Raw genomic sequence first — 17498 nt, forward strand, 5'->3', positions numbered from 1 at the left:
ACACCAAGGTACATTTAACTAAAATGCCTAACATAAAGATTAAGTATAGAATCTTTAGACTACAAGAGAGAGGAATCAGATCACATAGATCAGCAGATTTTTCAACACAGAACCTCAAAGCCAGGAGATCATGAAACAACATATACCAAGTGCTGAAAGAAAATAGATGCCAACCAAAAATCTTATATCCAGGAAATTAAGCTTTAGATTTGATGCTGAAATAAAAACTTTCAATGATAAACAAAAGTTAAGAGAATTTACAACTAGAAAGCCTGTACTACAAGAACATCCTGGGCAAAAAATCCCATAATAAGGAATTGAAAAGCAATGAAAATCAGCAAAGGAAGGTATTACACTAAAAAATAAACTAATCAAAGGAGAAACCAAGTTAAATACCAAACATCAACAAAAATGGCTGAGAATACAAATCATGTCTCAATAATAAACGTGAATGTTCATGGTCTAACCTCACCAATCAAAAGACAGACTGGCAGACTGATTAAAAAAAAATGCTACCTCCAAGAGACTCAACTCATAGGAAAAGACATCCACAAATTGAAGGTCAAAGTTTGGGAAAAATCATACCACTCACATGGCCTACGGAAGCAAGCAGGGGTTTCCATTCTCATATCAAATAAAGTAGACTTTAAGTGAAAGTTAATCAAAAGGGATAAAGAAGGACACTACATACTGCTCAAGGGAAACATACACCAACAAGACTTAACAATTATAAATATATATGCCCCCAAAATGGAGCATCTACATTCATCAAACAAATTCTTCTCGAGTTCAAAGGTCAAATAGAGCACAACATAATAATTCTGGGTGACTTTAACACCCCTCTTTCACCACTGGATAGATTTTCCATACAAAGCTAAAAAAAAAAAAAGAAAGTACTCAATATACAATTAATAACTTAGACTTAACTGACATATATAGAATAATTCATCCCTCAATGAGCAAATACACTAAGCAATTTTATTTAATTCACATATATATATATAAAATATATATTGAGTTGTAACAGAAATGTACAGCATGATGCATCTCTCAACGAGCAAATACACTTTCTTCGCAGCATCACATGGAATCTTCTCTAAAATAGACCATATATTGTGCCACAAAGCAACTCTTAGCAAATATAAAAAAGTAGAGATACTAACCTGCATTCTATCAGATCATATTGGAATGAAATTAGAAATCAATGATAAAATAAAAAATAAAAACTACTCCAACACCTGGAGACTAAATAATATGCTATTGAATGAACAATGGGTTGCAAAAAAGACATCCAGAGGAGATTAAAGAATTCTGAGATGTGAATGAGGACACCGATACAACATATCAAAATCTCTGGGACACTATGAAGGCAGTACTAAGAAGAAAGTTCACTGCATGGAGTTCATTCCTTAAAACCAATAAATGACCTAACATTGCATCTCAAAGCCTAGAAAAAAGAAAAACAGATCAACACCAAAAGCAGTAGAGAAGACAGAAAATAACTAAAATCAGAGCTTAAATCCATGAAAGTGATACAGAAGAAACAACTGAAACAATAGACAAAACAAAAAGTTGGTTCTTTGAAAAACAAATAAAATTGATAAAAACCTGAGCCTAATGAAGAGAAGGAGAGAGAAAGGTCAAATTACTAACATATGCCATAAAAAAGAAATTATCACGAAGGACACTACAGAAATATAGAAGATAATTATAAATTGAAAACTTGTACTCCAATAAAATAGACAATATCAAAGGCATCTACAAATTTCTAGAGTCATATGATTTGCCCAAATTGAATCAGGATGATATACACAATTTAAACAGATCAATTTCAAGTGATGAAATAGAAGAAGCCAACCAACCAAAAAAAGCTCAGGACCAGATGGATGCACAGCCGAGTTCTACAAGATCTTTAAAGAACTAATACCAGTACTCTTCAGTTTATTTCATGAAATAGAAAAAGAGGGAGCACTTCCAAACTCATTCTACGAGGTCAATATCACTCTGATTCCAAAACCAGGCAAAGGCACATCAAAGAAAGAAATTTCAGACCAATATCTCTAATGAACATAGATGCAAAAATTCTTAATAAAATCCTGGCAAATCTAATACAAAAACATATCAAATAGCTAGTGCCCCACGACCAACTGGGGTTCATCCCAGGGATGCAAAGGTTGGTTCAACGTATGGAAATCAATAAATGTAATTCATCACATCAATAGACTTTAAGATAAGAAGATGCAGATCAACAGATGCAGAAAAAGCATTTGACAAAATAAAGCACCTCTTCATGTTCAAAACACTAGAAAAACTAGGGATAACAGGAACATATCTCAACATTGTAAAAGCTATCTATGCTAAGCCCCAGGCAACATCATTCTACGTGGAGAAAACTTGAAAGCATTCCCTCAAAACTGGAACAAGACAGGGATGCCCTCTTTCACCACTACTATTTAACATAGTTCTTGAAACTCTAGCCAGTGCAATTAGACAAACAAAAGAAATTAAAGGGATATGGATAGGAAAAGAAGAACTCAAATTATCACTATTTGCCAATGATATGATTCTATACTTAGAAGATCCAAAAAATTCCACCAGAAGACTCCTAGAACTAATAAATGAATTTGGCAAAGTAGCAGGTCATAAAATCAACACCTGTACATCAAAGGCATTTCTGTACATCAATACTTCTGAAAGAGAAACTAGGAAAACTTCCCCTTTTACAATAGCCTTAAAAAATAAGTAAATAAAACATAAAATACGTGGGAATCAACTTAATGAAAGAGGTGAAAGACCTCTACAATGAAAATTACAGAAAGCTAAAGAACAGAAATTAAAGAAGACCTTGGAAGATGGAACGAATTCCCTTGTTCTTGGATAGGCAGAATTAATACTGTCAAAATGACCGTACTACCAAAAGCACTATACAGATTTCATGCAATTCCAATCAAAATCCAAATGGCATTCCTCATAGAAATAGAAAAATCAGCCATGAAGTTCATCTGGAAAAACAAGGGACCCAGAATAGCTAAAGCAATACTTAGCAAGAAGAGTGAAGCAGGTGGCAACTCTATACTAGACCATAAACTACACTACAGAGCAATAGTAACAAATACGGCATAATATTGGCACCAAAACAATGGCACTTGTACACCAATGGTACAGAATACAGGACACAGAGACCAACCCACATAAATACAGTTACCTCATATTAGACAAAGGTGCCAAACACATACAATGGAGAAAGGATAGCCTCTTCCACAAATGGTGCTGGGAAAACTGGAAATCCAAATGCAACAAAATGAAATTAAGCCCCTATTTCTCATCATGCACAAAACTCAACACTAAGTGGTCCAATGACCTAGGAATTAAACCAGAGACCCTGCACCTAATAGAAGAAACAGTAGGCCCAAATCTTCATCATATCAGATTAGGCCCTGACTTCCTTAGTAAGACTCCTATAGCACAAGAAATAAAAACAAGACTCAATTAATGGGATGGATTCAAACTAAAAAGCTTTCTCTCAGCAAAAGAAACAATCAGTGAGGTGAACAGACAGCCTCAGAATGGGAGCAAATTTTCACCACATGCACATCAGATAGAACACTAATCCCCAGGATACATAAAGAACTCAAAAATCTTAACACCCAAACCACAAATAACCCAATCGATAAATGGGCCAAGGAATTGAACAGACACTTCTCAGAAAATGATATATAATCAATCAACAAATATATGAAAAAATGTTCAACATCTCTAGCAATTAGAGAAATGCAAATCAAAACTACTCTTAAGATTTCATCTCACTCCAGTCAGAATGGCAGCTATTAAGAATACAAACAACAATAAGTGCTGGTGAGGATGTGGGAAGAAAGGCACACTCCTATACTGCTGGTGGGACTGCAAATTGGTGCAACCAAAATATGGAAAGCAGTATTGAGATTCCTTGGAAAACTTGGAATGGAACCACCATTTGACCCAGCTATCCCACTCCTCTGTCTATACCCAAAGGACTTCAAAAAAGCATACTATAGCAACGCAGCCACATCAATGTTTATAGCAGCACCATTCACAATAGCTATATTGTAGAACCAACCTAGATGTCCTTCAGTAGATGAATAAATGGATAAAGAAACTGTGGTGTGTGTGTGTGTGTGTATATATATATATATATATATATATATATATATATATATATACACACACACACACACACCCACAATGTAATACTACTCAGCATTAAAAGAGAACAATATCATGGCATTTGCAGGTAAATGGATGGAGTTGGAGAATATAGTGCGAAGTGAAGTAAGCCAATCCCAGAAAACAAAAGCTGAATGTTTTCTCTGATATGAGGATGCTGATCCATAATGGGGATGGTGGAGGGAGGAGCATGGGAGGAATGGAGGAACTTTAGATAGGGAAAAGTGGAGGGAGGGGGAGGGAGAGAGCAGGCAGGTAGGACAGATGGTGGAATGAGATGGACATCATTATCCCCAGGACATGTATGTAAACACAAAAAGTGTGACTACTTCGTGTACAACCAGAGACATAAAAATTGTGCTCTTTATGTGTACTATGAATTGAAATGCATTCTGCTGTCATACTTAACAAATGAATTTTTAAAAATGGTAAAAAATTAGAGTATGTTGTGAGGATGTAAAATATAATGAACATTGTTTAGTTCATGAGAAACAATAAATATTGTGAAGTATCAGTCATTATTTCAAATATTTAATATTCCTCCTTATAATTCTAATCTGTGATTTTTTTTTTCATGTACAAAGAGAAAAAGTCCAACTTTCTTGAAAGAAGTAATTGTTGGGAAATGTTAGGTTGTATATGAAAACAAGCTATCAGAAACTGTTTTCATCGAATCCCTGATATTGTTTTCTTAGGTTTAATGTGTAATATAAAGCTCACTGGAAAAGAAAAAAAGCAGCCTCTCATTTATTAACTATCTCTAGGCAACTACTTACTTAAACTACTGAATGATAGAATTTTTGAGATAAATAATTATAGTGATTTCTGATGATTGAGATTTATATAATTGTAGCCATATATTTATATTTAAAGTATAGGGTAAAAAAAGCAGTTCGTATTCACATGTAATTATAGTGTGATATGTACTGGAACCCATATACTATGGTATACTTTAAGTTGTATTGCAAAATTTAGCAAATTAATCAATAACTAACAATCTTACCCAATTAAATTATTATAAACCACATGGCAAAACAACTGCTAACCCAGAAAATAGAAAACAGATATGGAGAATGTATAATAAGTCTTTGGGGGATATGGAATTTATCCCCTGAGTGTTGTAAGGATCTCATAATTTCATAGTGCCAAAGCCCAAGTGTGTTATGAGGACCTCCTCAAAAGTGACATTAATTACATACCCCACAAATGCTTATTATGTATTCTATTTATACCAAAGTGTAAAAGCAGTCAAAAGTTTACAGATTGAATATATTTAAAGGTGATAATAAAAGAGTCATTCAGGCCTAGCAAAAATTGTTAACTTAAACTTCAATTTTTAGTTTCATTATTAAAGAATATTGTAATTGTATTAGTGCAAATAGTACTGAATCTTCCTATGAATGTGCTGCCTTTGGGATTTACATGATAGAACTGTTATGCAAATATTTTGGATGCTTTTGCACAAACAACCCACAAGTGATGATATCACAGGACCTTATTTTCACAATAAAAATAAAAATACCACAAAAACAACTCTTAAAATTACCTTGGAAAGTCATAAAAAATAGGTCAATGTTTTTCTTTGGAAATTACTATGCATTGACAGGCACTTAATTTTAAAAAATGTCAAATACAAATCAATAATTGGCAAACAAAAGCCAACTCAGATGCTAATTTCTTGAATTAAAAAAAAAAGAAACTGCATTCCAAGTGCAGCAGGAGTAATCTTTCATAAAATTAATGACATACATGGTGCAAATTACTTTTAGAATGTATTATTTGACAATATCACTATGCTTAACATTTAATTTCAGATTTATTCTGCTTAACCTAAAATAGAAATTCGATTTATCATTGGCTAACAACAACAAAATTAAAACTATTCAGAAGATAATAAATAACAGCATTAATAAGCAAGATTTTAGGTAACACAGGATTTCATGGGTACTTTTTTCCTATGTTTGAAGATAAATATCATCAATTGAACTAGAATTAAGTTAATTTAAAAGAGTGTTAGCCAGTGTCAGTGGAATTAGTATTTTTACACTAATCATTAATTAATTTTGGTAAGTTCATTTGCTTAAAGCTGCAGATATGTTTAGATATCGTATGTTGCCCATTTAAGGAGACTTACAATATATTCTCTAACAAAAATTATTTTTAAAAATGAAGTAATTACATATTTCCTTAATGACAATTATAACTATTACGATACAAATGATTTTTATTGTATCATATAATTGCTAAGGACTGAGTAAAATTAGATAAGTGCACAAATATATTGGTGTCTTTGTATCACCATTATCCCATCATAAACATATGTATGACTTACTCCTCATTCTATAAAGTTTATTGGTACTGGTAACATTTTGCATTGGCTCATTCATCATTGACAGTTTTACCAAATTATTTTCTAATTTTGAATTAAATCAAGAGAAATTTTATTCTTTGTAAAATGCTGAAACATTTTATAGGAAACTATTTTGTTTGAAAATAAAAGTTCTGTAAAAGAACTGTCAAGCAAAAATACATTTTAGACGACCCAATATAAATTATGGTATCATCTTGAGATGAGCTGTTTTTATTAACTGAAAACTGATTATTTTATTTTTCTCAGATCATAGATTGAATTTTCGGTGCCGATTTTGAATGTAAAACTAAATCAACTTTCTTCCAACAGGAATAGTCAGTAGAATGAGCAATTGTTTACAGTAATAACACCTATAAGACAATAGAACAAAACAGTCTCACTTCATTTTCATGATGCAAAACTACAATATTTATTAATTTCAAGGACATAAAATTATTGTACAAATTGTTATGATCATTACCAGAAGTTTACTCTCAACTTCTGTACTACCTCTTTAAAAAGCTCTAAAAGACACCTATTACATATTTCTAGTAAGTGGGAACTCACATGTTTTAGTGAAGAAAGTATAGAGAAGTCTAAGAGTTTGAAGGGTGCATGAATCCCACTATGTCATATTTACATAGACATAATATCCTAATTAAGGAATGGTAATGACAGATAATGCTTAAAAGGTACTTTCACACATATATTGAATGTTTAGTACATACTGAGAACTAAGCCTTTTGTATATGCCTTTATTCTCATAGCACATTATGAAGTAAATACCATTATTCTGAATCTCCACAGATGAAAAACAAAGGCTCAAAGTGGTTAAATAGGAGTGTTTCATTTCAAAGTCTGTGTTTCCAACTGTTATTTTGTACTATTTTTTGACCCCAAAGTTACTAACAGTCATCAATAAACATACACAGGTGGGAAGGACATTTTAGGGGAGCATGCAGGGATATAAGATTATTCAAGCACTTTGACCTTTCATGTACCTCACAAATATTAGTAATAAAATCAAATTAATAAGTGAAATGGATCAGTGAAATTCTTGAACTATAAAATGAAGTACTCATCAAATTCAAACAATGAGTGATCTCTTCTATATAAATATTTAAAGGTAATATAGATAAGGGTCTATAAATAATGGAATAAATGAGGAAGCTATGGTTATTACAAGCCTTTATATTGTTATTATCGCTAATAATGTTGAAAAAATTCAGAGAAATTATGTCATGGACCACAGGATTTTACTGGGAAAATACTATTCAGGATGTTGAAGAAGCTCTGTGAATTATTATGTTGAAGAGGAAACTGAAGGAGATTAATGTCTGCTGAAGGAAAGTGGAACACCCTGGTTATAAATTATTGTCCTGAAGCCCACTTCATCTCCACTGCAACATAAAGCACTAGCACAGGAAAAGAGGCAGGAAATTAGAAAGAATTTCAAAGAAAGGAGAAACATGTATATCACCAATTTCTTTCCCCAATTTAAAGACCAGTTTTTAGATTGCAGCAAACAGCATTTTGAGGATGTCAAGTGGGATTTATATTTGAATATGTTAATTCTTTGAGTGCACAATGGAATATAGAATTTGAATCCTTGTCACTAGCTATTTCAAAATACAGTTTTAGGTCCATGATCAAAAATGCATTAAGCTAGATCTATATGCTAATACATTTTTTACGTTAGACCTATATGTTTAAGTAGCAACTCATTAATAGCCTAAAATGTTGCCTAACACCTATGTCACACACAGCTTTCTCATTTCTAGTGGGAATGCTGCTCTTAATGATGAGGTTAACACACACACAAATATGAGCATGATTAAAACAGGAAAGAAGACTTCTTCGATCACAGTTCATGGCTTCCAGAGAAGAAAAACAGCTGAGAATTATTCTTAGTGAAAGATTCCATGCAACATGACAACATATTAACAACTCACCAATTCTTTTCTCTGGGCTAAAAAAAAAAAAAAACCCAAACAGCCCCCTCTAATTCTAAACTTTTGACTCATTTGAGATTCTTTATAATACAAATAAAAAAATCCATATTTATTAAACCTCTATTATGTACATCTCAATAATATCTTCTTAATTTTTTGATATTCTACTATTGGAGAGTTAGACTTTATAAAAATAACTGTCAAGAGACTACTCAGCACTACATATAAATGTTCTATTATTTCAATAAAGTGGACTCTTGTCTGTAGCATCATATAACTCAGATTTATTAAAACCACTCTTATTTTTTAAAAAACAATCTTATTGTATTTTTATGCATTTATTTTATTTATTTTTATGTGCTAAGGATCAAACCCAGCGCCTCACGCATGCTAGGCAAGCACTCAAACACTGAGCTACAACCACAGCCCCAAACCATATTTGCAAATTTAACTATATACTTTACAAGCTACTTAAAAAATACAAACACCCTTTCTTTGAAGTGGTTCCCTATTCTTCTGCTATAGTATGTTATGAAGTTATGTGGCTAAAGAAAATTAATACATTATGTTCAATGAAAAGGAAATCTATTTTATTAACATCACTTCTGAAGGTAGAGCAAAAGATGACCACAGGATAAAATGGAAAGAGTACGAACATCTTATAGGACTGTTTGGTTCAGGGATTAGCTTTGTGTGTGTATGACCTGCACAATCCTGTACTTCTTAAGAATGCTTCATTTAATGATCTACTATATCCATCTTGAAATTCTTATTTCTCAAAAGCATTTTGACATTCTTCTTTTGCCTAGGGCTCTGTAGCAAATTACGTAGTCAATCCTGCCTAGGTCTGAATTATAACTTCATTGTTTACTATGTAAAGTTAGACTAAGTCTTAGCTTCTTCATCTGTAAGAATAGGGAGATACTCAATTCACAAGGTTTGTGAGAATATTAGATGATACACCATACGTGAAAGTAATGGGCATAAAGCACATAAGAACGAGGGGAAATGAAATAAAACAGAGATGGAACAGTTCTTGCTTCTACTTCTAGGGATCTGAGACATAGAAATTACCACAAATCATAATTATTTGTAGCTAAAACTAAAACTTTAATACTTACAATCCATATATCTGTGGTGCAATTTCCAGTCTGTTCAAGTGCATATAGAGCTCAATATCATGCTTCTTCAGTAGATGATCCTGGATCTGATTGACTTTAGTAACAATAGCAACTGTTGGTCCTAAATCCTGTGGCCGGGCAAAGGGGATGGGAGGCATCAGAGTTTCTTTCCCCTAGATAGGAATAATGGGACATATATTATTTCAATATGAAAAGAATATCATTCTTCAATTTCTTTACCAAAGAGAGTTTAAATAAGAAATAAAAACTGCTATAATTATCTCTTGACAAATGCTAAAATATGGAACCATATGATGACATTCAGATGATTTTGCTCATTAAACACTGGCCAGGAAATGCCTTCTAAAATATTTGTTGCATATATTTCCTTGCCCAGTTTCTCTTGTGACAAAGTTTTACAAGATAAGTTTGTCTAGAAGTGGTGATAGCCACTACAAAGTATCTATGGCCAGTTTATGTGATGCTACAGAATGTAAATGGAATGAGATGGAAACCCATTTTTGTGTGAGACATGATATTCAAACATAAAAAACAGTAAATGAAAACTCTTTTACTTTGAGCTCTCAAAGCTATATAAAATAAGGTAGAGAGAGATTCTATTTTATATATATGAAATGTTTAAATTGCCTTTGTATGTCTGTCAATTTTATTAAGGGTATGTTTTAGATTCCCAGGTCCAATCTTATTTTGTAAGTATGTTCATTTTTTAATATATGTTCATATTTTATATATTGTAATAAAAATGACATTATGTACTATTCCCTGCTATATGTTGTTAGTGAAATCATTTCTTCACTCAAATATACTGAAAAGATCTGTTCTATTATGTTTACCTTTTTTTTTTTTTTTAAATACACACATTTTTTAGTTGTGGATGAACCTTTACTTTTTTATTTATTTATATGCAGTGCTGAGAATTGAACCCAGTGCCTCACACATAATAAGCATGCACTCAACCACTGAGCCATAACCCACACCCCTTATAATATTTACCTTTTGACCATCATGCTCAAAAGTGGAAAACCAAGGCTCAGCAGTTTCCATCAGTTGTGAGAACATTGCACTAAAAGTAGAAAAATAAAATGTTATGGTTTATCCTCAATAAAGTAATAATAGCATAAAAGAAGAAAAATAATAGTTTTTATACTTACTAGGCATCATGTTCCAGATACTCGGGGTTCAAGAGGGTTTTCATTTCCTCGCTTTAAAAAGTAATACAAGCAATCACAATGTGCATTTTTTCCAATAACTGAAGAGGATACAGAGTTTGTCTTATTTGACATTTATAAGACAACACTCATATAATGAATAAATGAGAAAAATTAGCCTTTTTAATAAAAAGAGCAACTCCATTAACAAATAAAATCCTTTCTTTCTATAAAGATCAAAAACAAATAAGCTGCCTTGTTGGTGCCACAATAAAGTAGCTATCTAATTTTTCTAAGCAACAAATGCAGAAAGTGACAATATTTTCTTTGACTATGTTTGATCTAGAATAATTTATAACTCTATGATATATCACTTGTCATCTAAAACCAAACAAAACATATAGTTACTGATTCAATATGCAATATCAAGACATTCATTTATTTTCTTTTAATGGCCATATTATTTGAACATCAATTAATCAGTGATAACATCTTTTACAAATTTACTTCAGTATTGCTTTACTTAGTAATGAATTCAAAAGACTGAAGAACCATGTTCTACTAATTTTAAAGCTACATTCAATCATCTCTACTTTCCTTTATATTCTCTGTGCACATTTTCAAAAATAAAAGTGGCATGAAAACTGGTTTACAACACAAACTGCAACCTGATATTTTAGAATAATTGAAGTGAAGGTAGTTAAGATATCTTACTCTTGTCAAGATCCAATAAACTCAATAAAATCAGAAAAATTTAGAGGAAATTTGAAAATGCTAATTTTATAACATAGTAGACAAAAGTTAATTCACAGGGCTGTACATATTCTTAATAAATTGGACAGCTTACATCTGAACATTAAACATTACACAATTAAGATATATGAGATGTTATCTGCCAGTATTTTGTCTCCTGCATATTGGTGGGCTAGCTCATGGATTGTCTGACAAGGCCTTACAATCATACAGCTCTCTGTTCCCAAAATGCTTCTTGGTTGCTTTTCTGGCCCATCAGTTGGGGTAGCTTATTTTAAAAAAATGAATTTTAATAATTACCTTAGTTAAATCCAATTACAAACATCATCTGCAGCTGGGCATGGCAGCACACACCTGTAATCCCAGCTACTTGGGAGGCTAAAGCAGGATGGTGGCAAGTTCAAGGCCAGCCTCAACAACAAAGTGAAACCTTGTCTCAAAACATGAAATAAAAAAGGGCTGGGAATGTAGCTCAGTGATGGACCACCCCACTGAGTTCAATCCCCAGCACATACACACATACAAAGTAGTCTCTCTCACCAACCTGAGAACCCATTTGATTTATTTACAGACTGAGATTCTTAAAAGTACTGTTCTTTTATTTATGAATTAAGCTGAGTCAAGGCTGGTAAGGAGAAAGTATGTAATAAAGATATCATTCAGTTCACAGTGAAAAATGAGTCATCAGAATACATATGAGTATTATCAATCATTAGCACTTTTGTCAGTAAAACAAACATTTTTTCTTGACCCATCATTTATATGTCTTCCTTTGAAACATACCAAAATTTTCAAAGACACAACTGCAAATCTGCCCCACAGCTAACCTGGCATTACAACTATTAACTGGAATTACAACTAGCCATATAAAAATACAAATGTTCACAACTTAACAAAATTTACAAGTACCTTTAATTTAAAAGATTTTGAAGCTAAAAAAGTAAAGGCTATAGTAAGTATGAGTAAGGAACTCATTAAAAACTTGCCTTGGCTGTGCAGACTCACTGGCATGTAGAAAAGCTTGGTGGTCACAATGAAGGATGAAGACTATGGGGGCTAATAGCTCGTGCATACCCTGAGACACAAGATCAAGAGAAATGAATGAGGATAGTGAAAGGCCATCAGTGGACAGTATAAGCTGAGTAATGTTAAAGATCTTCATATTATACAGAAAAGCATAAAAATGCAAAGTACAAAATGAGATTTTTACCTACATTTAGAATTTGATCCCAATTCAACCACAGTACCTATTCTTCCTTAAAACATGGATAGCAGTTCTCTTTTAAAATAACATGACAAACAATAAATTGGCATGGTAGACAACCTTGCACCTGTCAGTTGCTTCAAGATCTGTACTCATAAATTTGAATTTCATTTATGCAAATTATAATCATGAGCTACAGTGTAAAGATCTGCAGTAAGAAGGGCAACTAAGAACTGTAGACCTAAGAAAATTACATCCAATGTTTTCATTATATAATGGCTCAAAATTAGGATGTCTGTAGACTTAGGAAGAGCTAAAGTCAGCTAGCTAAAAGTGATAGAAAATTTAAAAACAACAACAAAACTTTAGAAAGTATGATAGAAAAAGTTTTTCAAATATGATTTTCAACATATTTAATCAGAAAACTATTATAGGTTTCTTTTCTACTTAAACTAGGGTCATTTTCAAATTATTTAATGAGTTCACTAACATAGTATTTTCCCTTGTATGGGAGGTTCAACTGACAATTACACAAATAGGCAAAGAAACAAAAAGGCATAGTGTTAGTTACTAAACCGTCTTTTAAAAGATACTCTGAAATTCCACTATTTGTTCATTACTTAGGGACATAAGGTATTAAGCATTAGTGACAAGCTTTGTTCATTTAGATTATTCCTTTTTAAGCACAAAATACCATATTCTAGCAAGCTAAAACAGATTATTGTCCTTCCTGCCTCTTAATTGAAGCATATTTCTACTTTCCTTTTGCTTAGTAACAAGGATGCTCTTCTATAAAAAGACAAGACAAAATATCACCTTTAGAGGAAAAATAAGTAAAATATAAGAGAGCAAAGAGGAGAGAACAACTTTGCTAGAATTAGAGGTAGCTTCCTGGAAGGAATGACAGAGTCACACAGATAACTGTGCAGTCACTAGTATTGTGCTGGTCTTAGGAAGTCAGTTGTTATCAAAGATGACAGTAGATTTTATTGAATTTCATTTCTAACTTGCCAGTAGTCTTGAATTACAATTATTTAATGAATATTTTGACAGTATAACTTATAATCCATTGACAATTTATGTTTCATTTAAATTACCACATGACACTTCAATCTTTCTTGGTCAACATTTATTCCTTTAACAAACCTTGGAATGAATGTGCTCTCAAAGAACATGGTAGATGACAAGAGATGAAATCAAGTGAGCTAATTGGGCTTTAAAAGTCATCATAAGGAGTTAATTTTCTTGAAATTATATTATTACTTCAAAAAGAAAGTGCCCAAATTTTGGCAATACTGGGGATTAAACTTAGGGCTGCTCTACCACTGAACTACATCCCTGGTCCTTTTTAGTTTTTGAGGCCAGGTCTCCCTAAGTTGCCAAAGCTGGCCTTGAACTTATGATTCTCCTGCCTCAACCTCCTGAGTAGCAGGGATACAGATGTGTGTCATTGCACATAGTTTATGTGTCATAATTTTAATAATCAAAGTAATAGCATTCAAAGTAGAAAACTACAGAAAAGCAAAACAAGAATGAAGTCAGGCAGGAGGAAACAAAGAAACTACAAACTTTAATGGATAGCCTTATGGTAATATTTTAGCATATTTCTGATGTTTTCCTTAGAATATAGTTTTCAGAAGTACAATTTCTGGGTAGAAACATTTATTAAAATCCCTGATGTATACTATTAGACAGCTCTCCACAAAGAATTCCCTCACTGCACAATATTAAAGTCACCAACTACATTCTTTTTTAAAAATTGTGTGAAATTTCAAGACTTGTTGTAATTATATATGTGAAAGCCAGTGAGACTAAACATTTTACTACCATTTTTAATTAATTATTTTGTCCTAATTATTGTTTCCTTTTCCCTAATGATTTGTAACAGTTCTTTACCAATTAGACCTATTAATGCTTGTCAATTTTGTTAGAAATGTTTCCCATGTTTATCATTTGTCTTTTAATTTTGATATCTTATGTCATATTGAAGTTATACATTTTAGTAGTTAATACAATAAATCATCCATCATGGGTTGTGTTTTTCGTTTTTTTTTTAATGCCTAAAAAGACTTCCCTCATATTGAGATTAGGTAAGAATATAGTTTTCCCCCAACCCCAGTAAATTCTCCACTCACCTGATATTAGTATAATTTCTGCCATAAAAAATATAACTTACTTCTTTAAAAGAAGTAAAATTTACTGAATAATTAACATCTTCAATAAATTTAATCTATTCAATAAGTTGAACAGCCCATCTTCTCTATGCTTTCCAAAATGCCATCTTTACCCTAATCTGAATGTTAGTTCACAATTTTTCTGGATATTTTTTTAACTTGTATTTCAATGGCTTGTATACTCCTGAAAAAACTGTAGTATTATCAAAAATACTTGAGTCCATCCGTTTTCTTTGTTTTTCTTCTCCCCCCACCTTTTCTTTGGTTAACATTATCTTGCTAATTCTAACTTCACTTTTTCTTCCAGGTTCATTGTATCACTTAGACACATAAAATGCTAAAACAAAGACTGAGATTTTTTTTTTTTTTACATTACGTGTAGAATTAACTTGAAAGAGATATTTTTAAGAACACCAGATTTTCCAATTCAAAATTGTATAAAACTCATGATTAAACTTCATATTTCATAGGTTTACTACTAGCTATCTTTCTTTGTTTTGGGTGGTAATCTTCAAATAGATCTTTCAGTATGTTTTCTAACTGATGTGGCTGGGTTAAGGAGGAATTACTTTTATATAATTGAATATTCCTGCCTTTTTAAGATGTTCTCTTTCCTCTAGTTTCTGTGACAGTACTCTCTCTAGATGCTCCGTTGTTCAACTATCATTCATCATTCATCATTCACTTATCCCAGTAACTAGTAAATGCCTACATGTGCTATGGAAACAAAGTGAATAAAGTGGGACAGTTTCTAAACTTAATAGAGCTTGCAGTCTAAAGAAAAGACTGCACAGTTATAAAGAATAAGAAGTGATGTATGTTTGTGTGTGTATTCAAAGATGTGTGTATGTATTAATACATACAGTTGGCCCTCTGTATCCAGGGGCCCTGCATCTGTGAATTCAACTAACTGGTGATAGAAAATATTAGAAAAATAGGAAAAAAAATCACACTACATTTATATTATTCATATAGACTTTCTTCTCATTATTCCTTAAACTACACAGTTTAACAACCATTTACATGGTTCTTACATTGTATAAGAAACAATATGTGATCTAGAGATGATTTAAAGTACATGGGAGGATGTGTGTTAGGTTGTGTGCAAATACTACAACATTTTATATAAGGAACATGAGCATTCCTGGATTTTGGTACCCATTGAAGGGTCCTGGGACCATTTCTCCAAGGACACTGGAGGAAGACTATATACATAAACCTAGATCCCACCACAAGTTCAGCACGAACAAGGTGTTCATTATACTTTGACCAAATGAAATACCCATCACTTAATGTATCAATGCATTAAAAAAGCTAAAATACAATATGAAAATAGAAAATAGTAGCAAACCATAGCTCAAATCAATAAAAAGGCAGTCCTTGGCGAAATGAAAATGACTGACTCCTCTGAATATTATTCAATGTTTTTAAGTTCAGATTTGAATTTTACCTAAATTAGGGGGCTAAAAATAACTGGAAGACTATTAATTTTGTTCTCAATTTAGACTAGTAAAGCCTGAATAGTAATTTCAAGTGGGCTAGCAAAGTAGCACTGAGGTTCAGCACTTAGCCAGCATGTGCAAGGATCTGAGTTCAATCTCCAGCATTGGAAAAAATAAAAAATTTACACGTGGCAAGTGTGTTTTATTTTGTGTGTGTATGTATGTGTATATATATACATACATACACACACACACAGAGATATACATATATATCTTTAAAAGAATAGATAATCAAAAGGCATAATCATGAATTCAACATTTTATAAATTTGACAAAGCACAATTAAAAATGTATTCTCAGTATACTTTGGTTCCCAAAGTTCTACTTCTATCTACATTATCAGCATTTCTCCTTGCTTAAAGCCTTTATCCCTGTTAGCTCGTTAGCAGTCACTGCACTTCAAACTCAATGCTAGCTGAAAATAAAGGTAACAAAGTTTTCTTCATCAACAGCCCGTAGGCTCACAAAATTAAACCTGTTCTTTTATCTGCCTGTGTTCATTTAGCCCACCAAGCAGTCTTTATTAAAGCTGAGGCATCAGGCAGTCAAAGTTCATTAATACCATTTATATAATCTCCGCAGTTTCAATTAACTCAGCAAGACATTCTACTACATGATAACAGTCTCATTAATTCAATAAAATCCCATAACTATTAACAATATGGTCGATGTTAAACGGGGTGTCACCTAGTACAAAATAATAGCTTTAACAGCTTGTGATGAAAGTCAAGGTTTTTTCTTAAATTTGATCTGGCTAAATGTTCAGTCCTTCTACAGCAAGGTATTATTTCTCTGTAAAGAATCTATAGGATTTTAAACATGTACATTGAGTAATTAAGTCTTTTAAAGTGAGACCCAAGAGTGAGCTAATAATACTTTCTCTTAATCAGTAACTGATAGACTTTACCTGTTACCAAGAATTTGATCTCCATATTCCTGTAGTCTTCACACAAATGTAGTGGTCTACATATATCACAAATGGTGGAATGTGATGTTGTGTATTTTTTTCCTTATCCATGAAACTTATTTCTATTTTATTAGATTTTCTTAATCTACTTTTATTCTTTCTT

At 32.2% G+C, this 17498-nt stretch overlaps 1 protein-coding gene across 5 annotated transcripts in view; it reads right to left on the bottom strand.

The window, feature by feature from the left end:
* Positions 1–17498, bottom strand: part of Tbc1d5 (TBC1 domain family member 5) — a 501737-nt gene that overhangs the window by 193283 nt on the left and 290956 nt on the right. For all 5 annotated transcript variants that reach the window (XM_077796237.1, XM_077796238.1, XM_077796235.1 and 2 more), the window contains 4 exons: positions 12535–12623; positions 10799–10849; positions 10641–10710; positions 9627–9799 (listed from right to left, as the gene is read on the bottom strand). In XM_077796237.1, coding sequence (XP_077652363.1) covers positions 9627–9799; positions 10641–10710; positions 10799–10849; positions 12535–12623 — 383 coding nt within the window. The remainder of the gene's footprint in view (positions 1–9626; positions 9800–10640; positions 10711–10798; positions 10850–12534; positions 12624–17498) is intronic.

This window comes from Urocitellus parryii, chromosome 3 (genome assembly GCF_045843805.1).
Source record: "Urocitellus parryii isolate mUroPar1 chromosome 3, mUroPar1.hap1, whole genome shotgun sequence".
Lineage (NCBI taxonomy): Eukaryota > Metazoa > Chordata > Mammalia > Rodentia > Sciuridae > Urocitellus > Urocitellus parryii.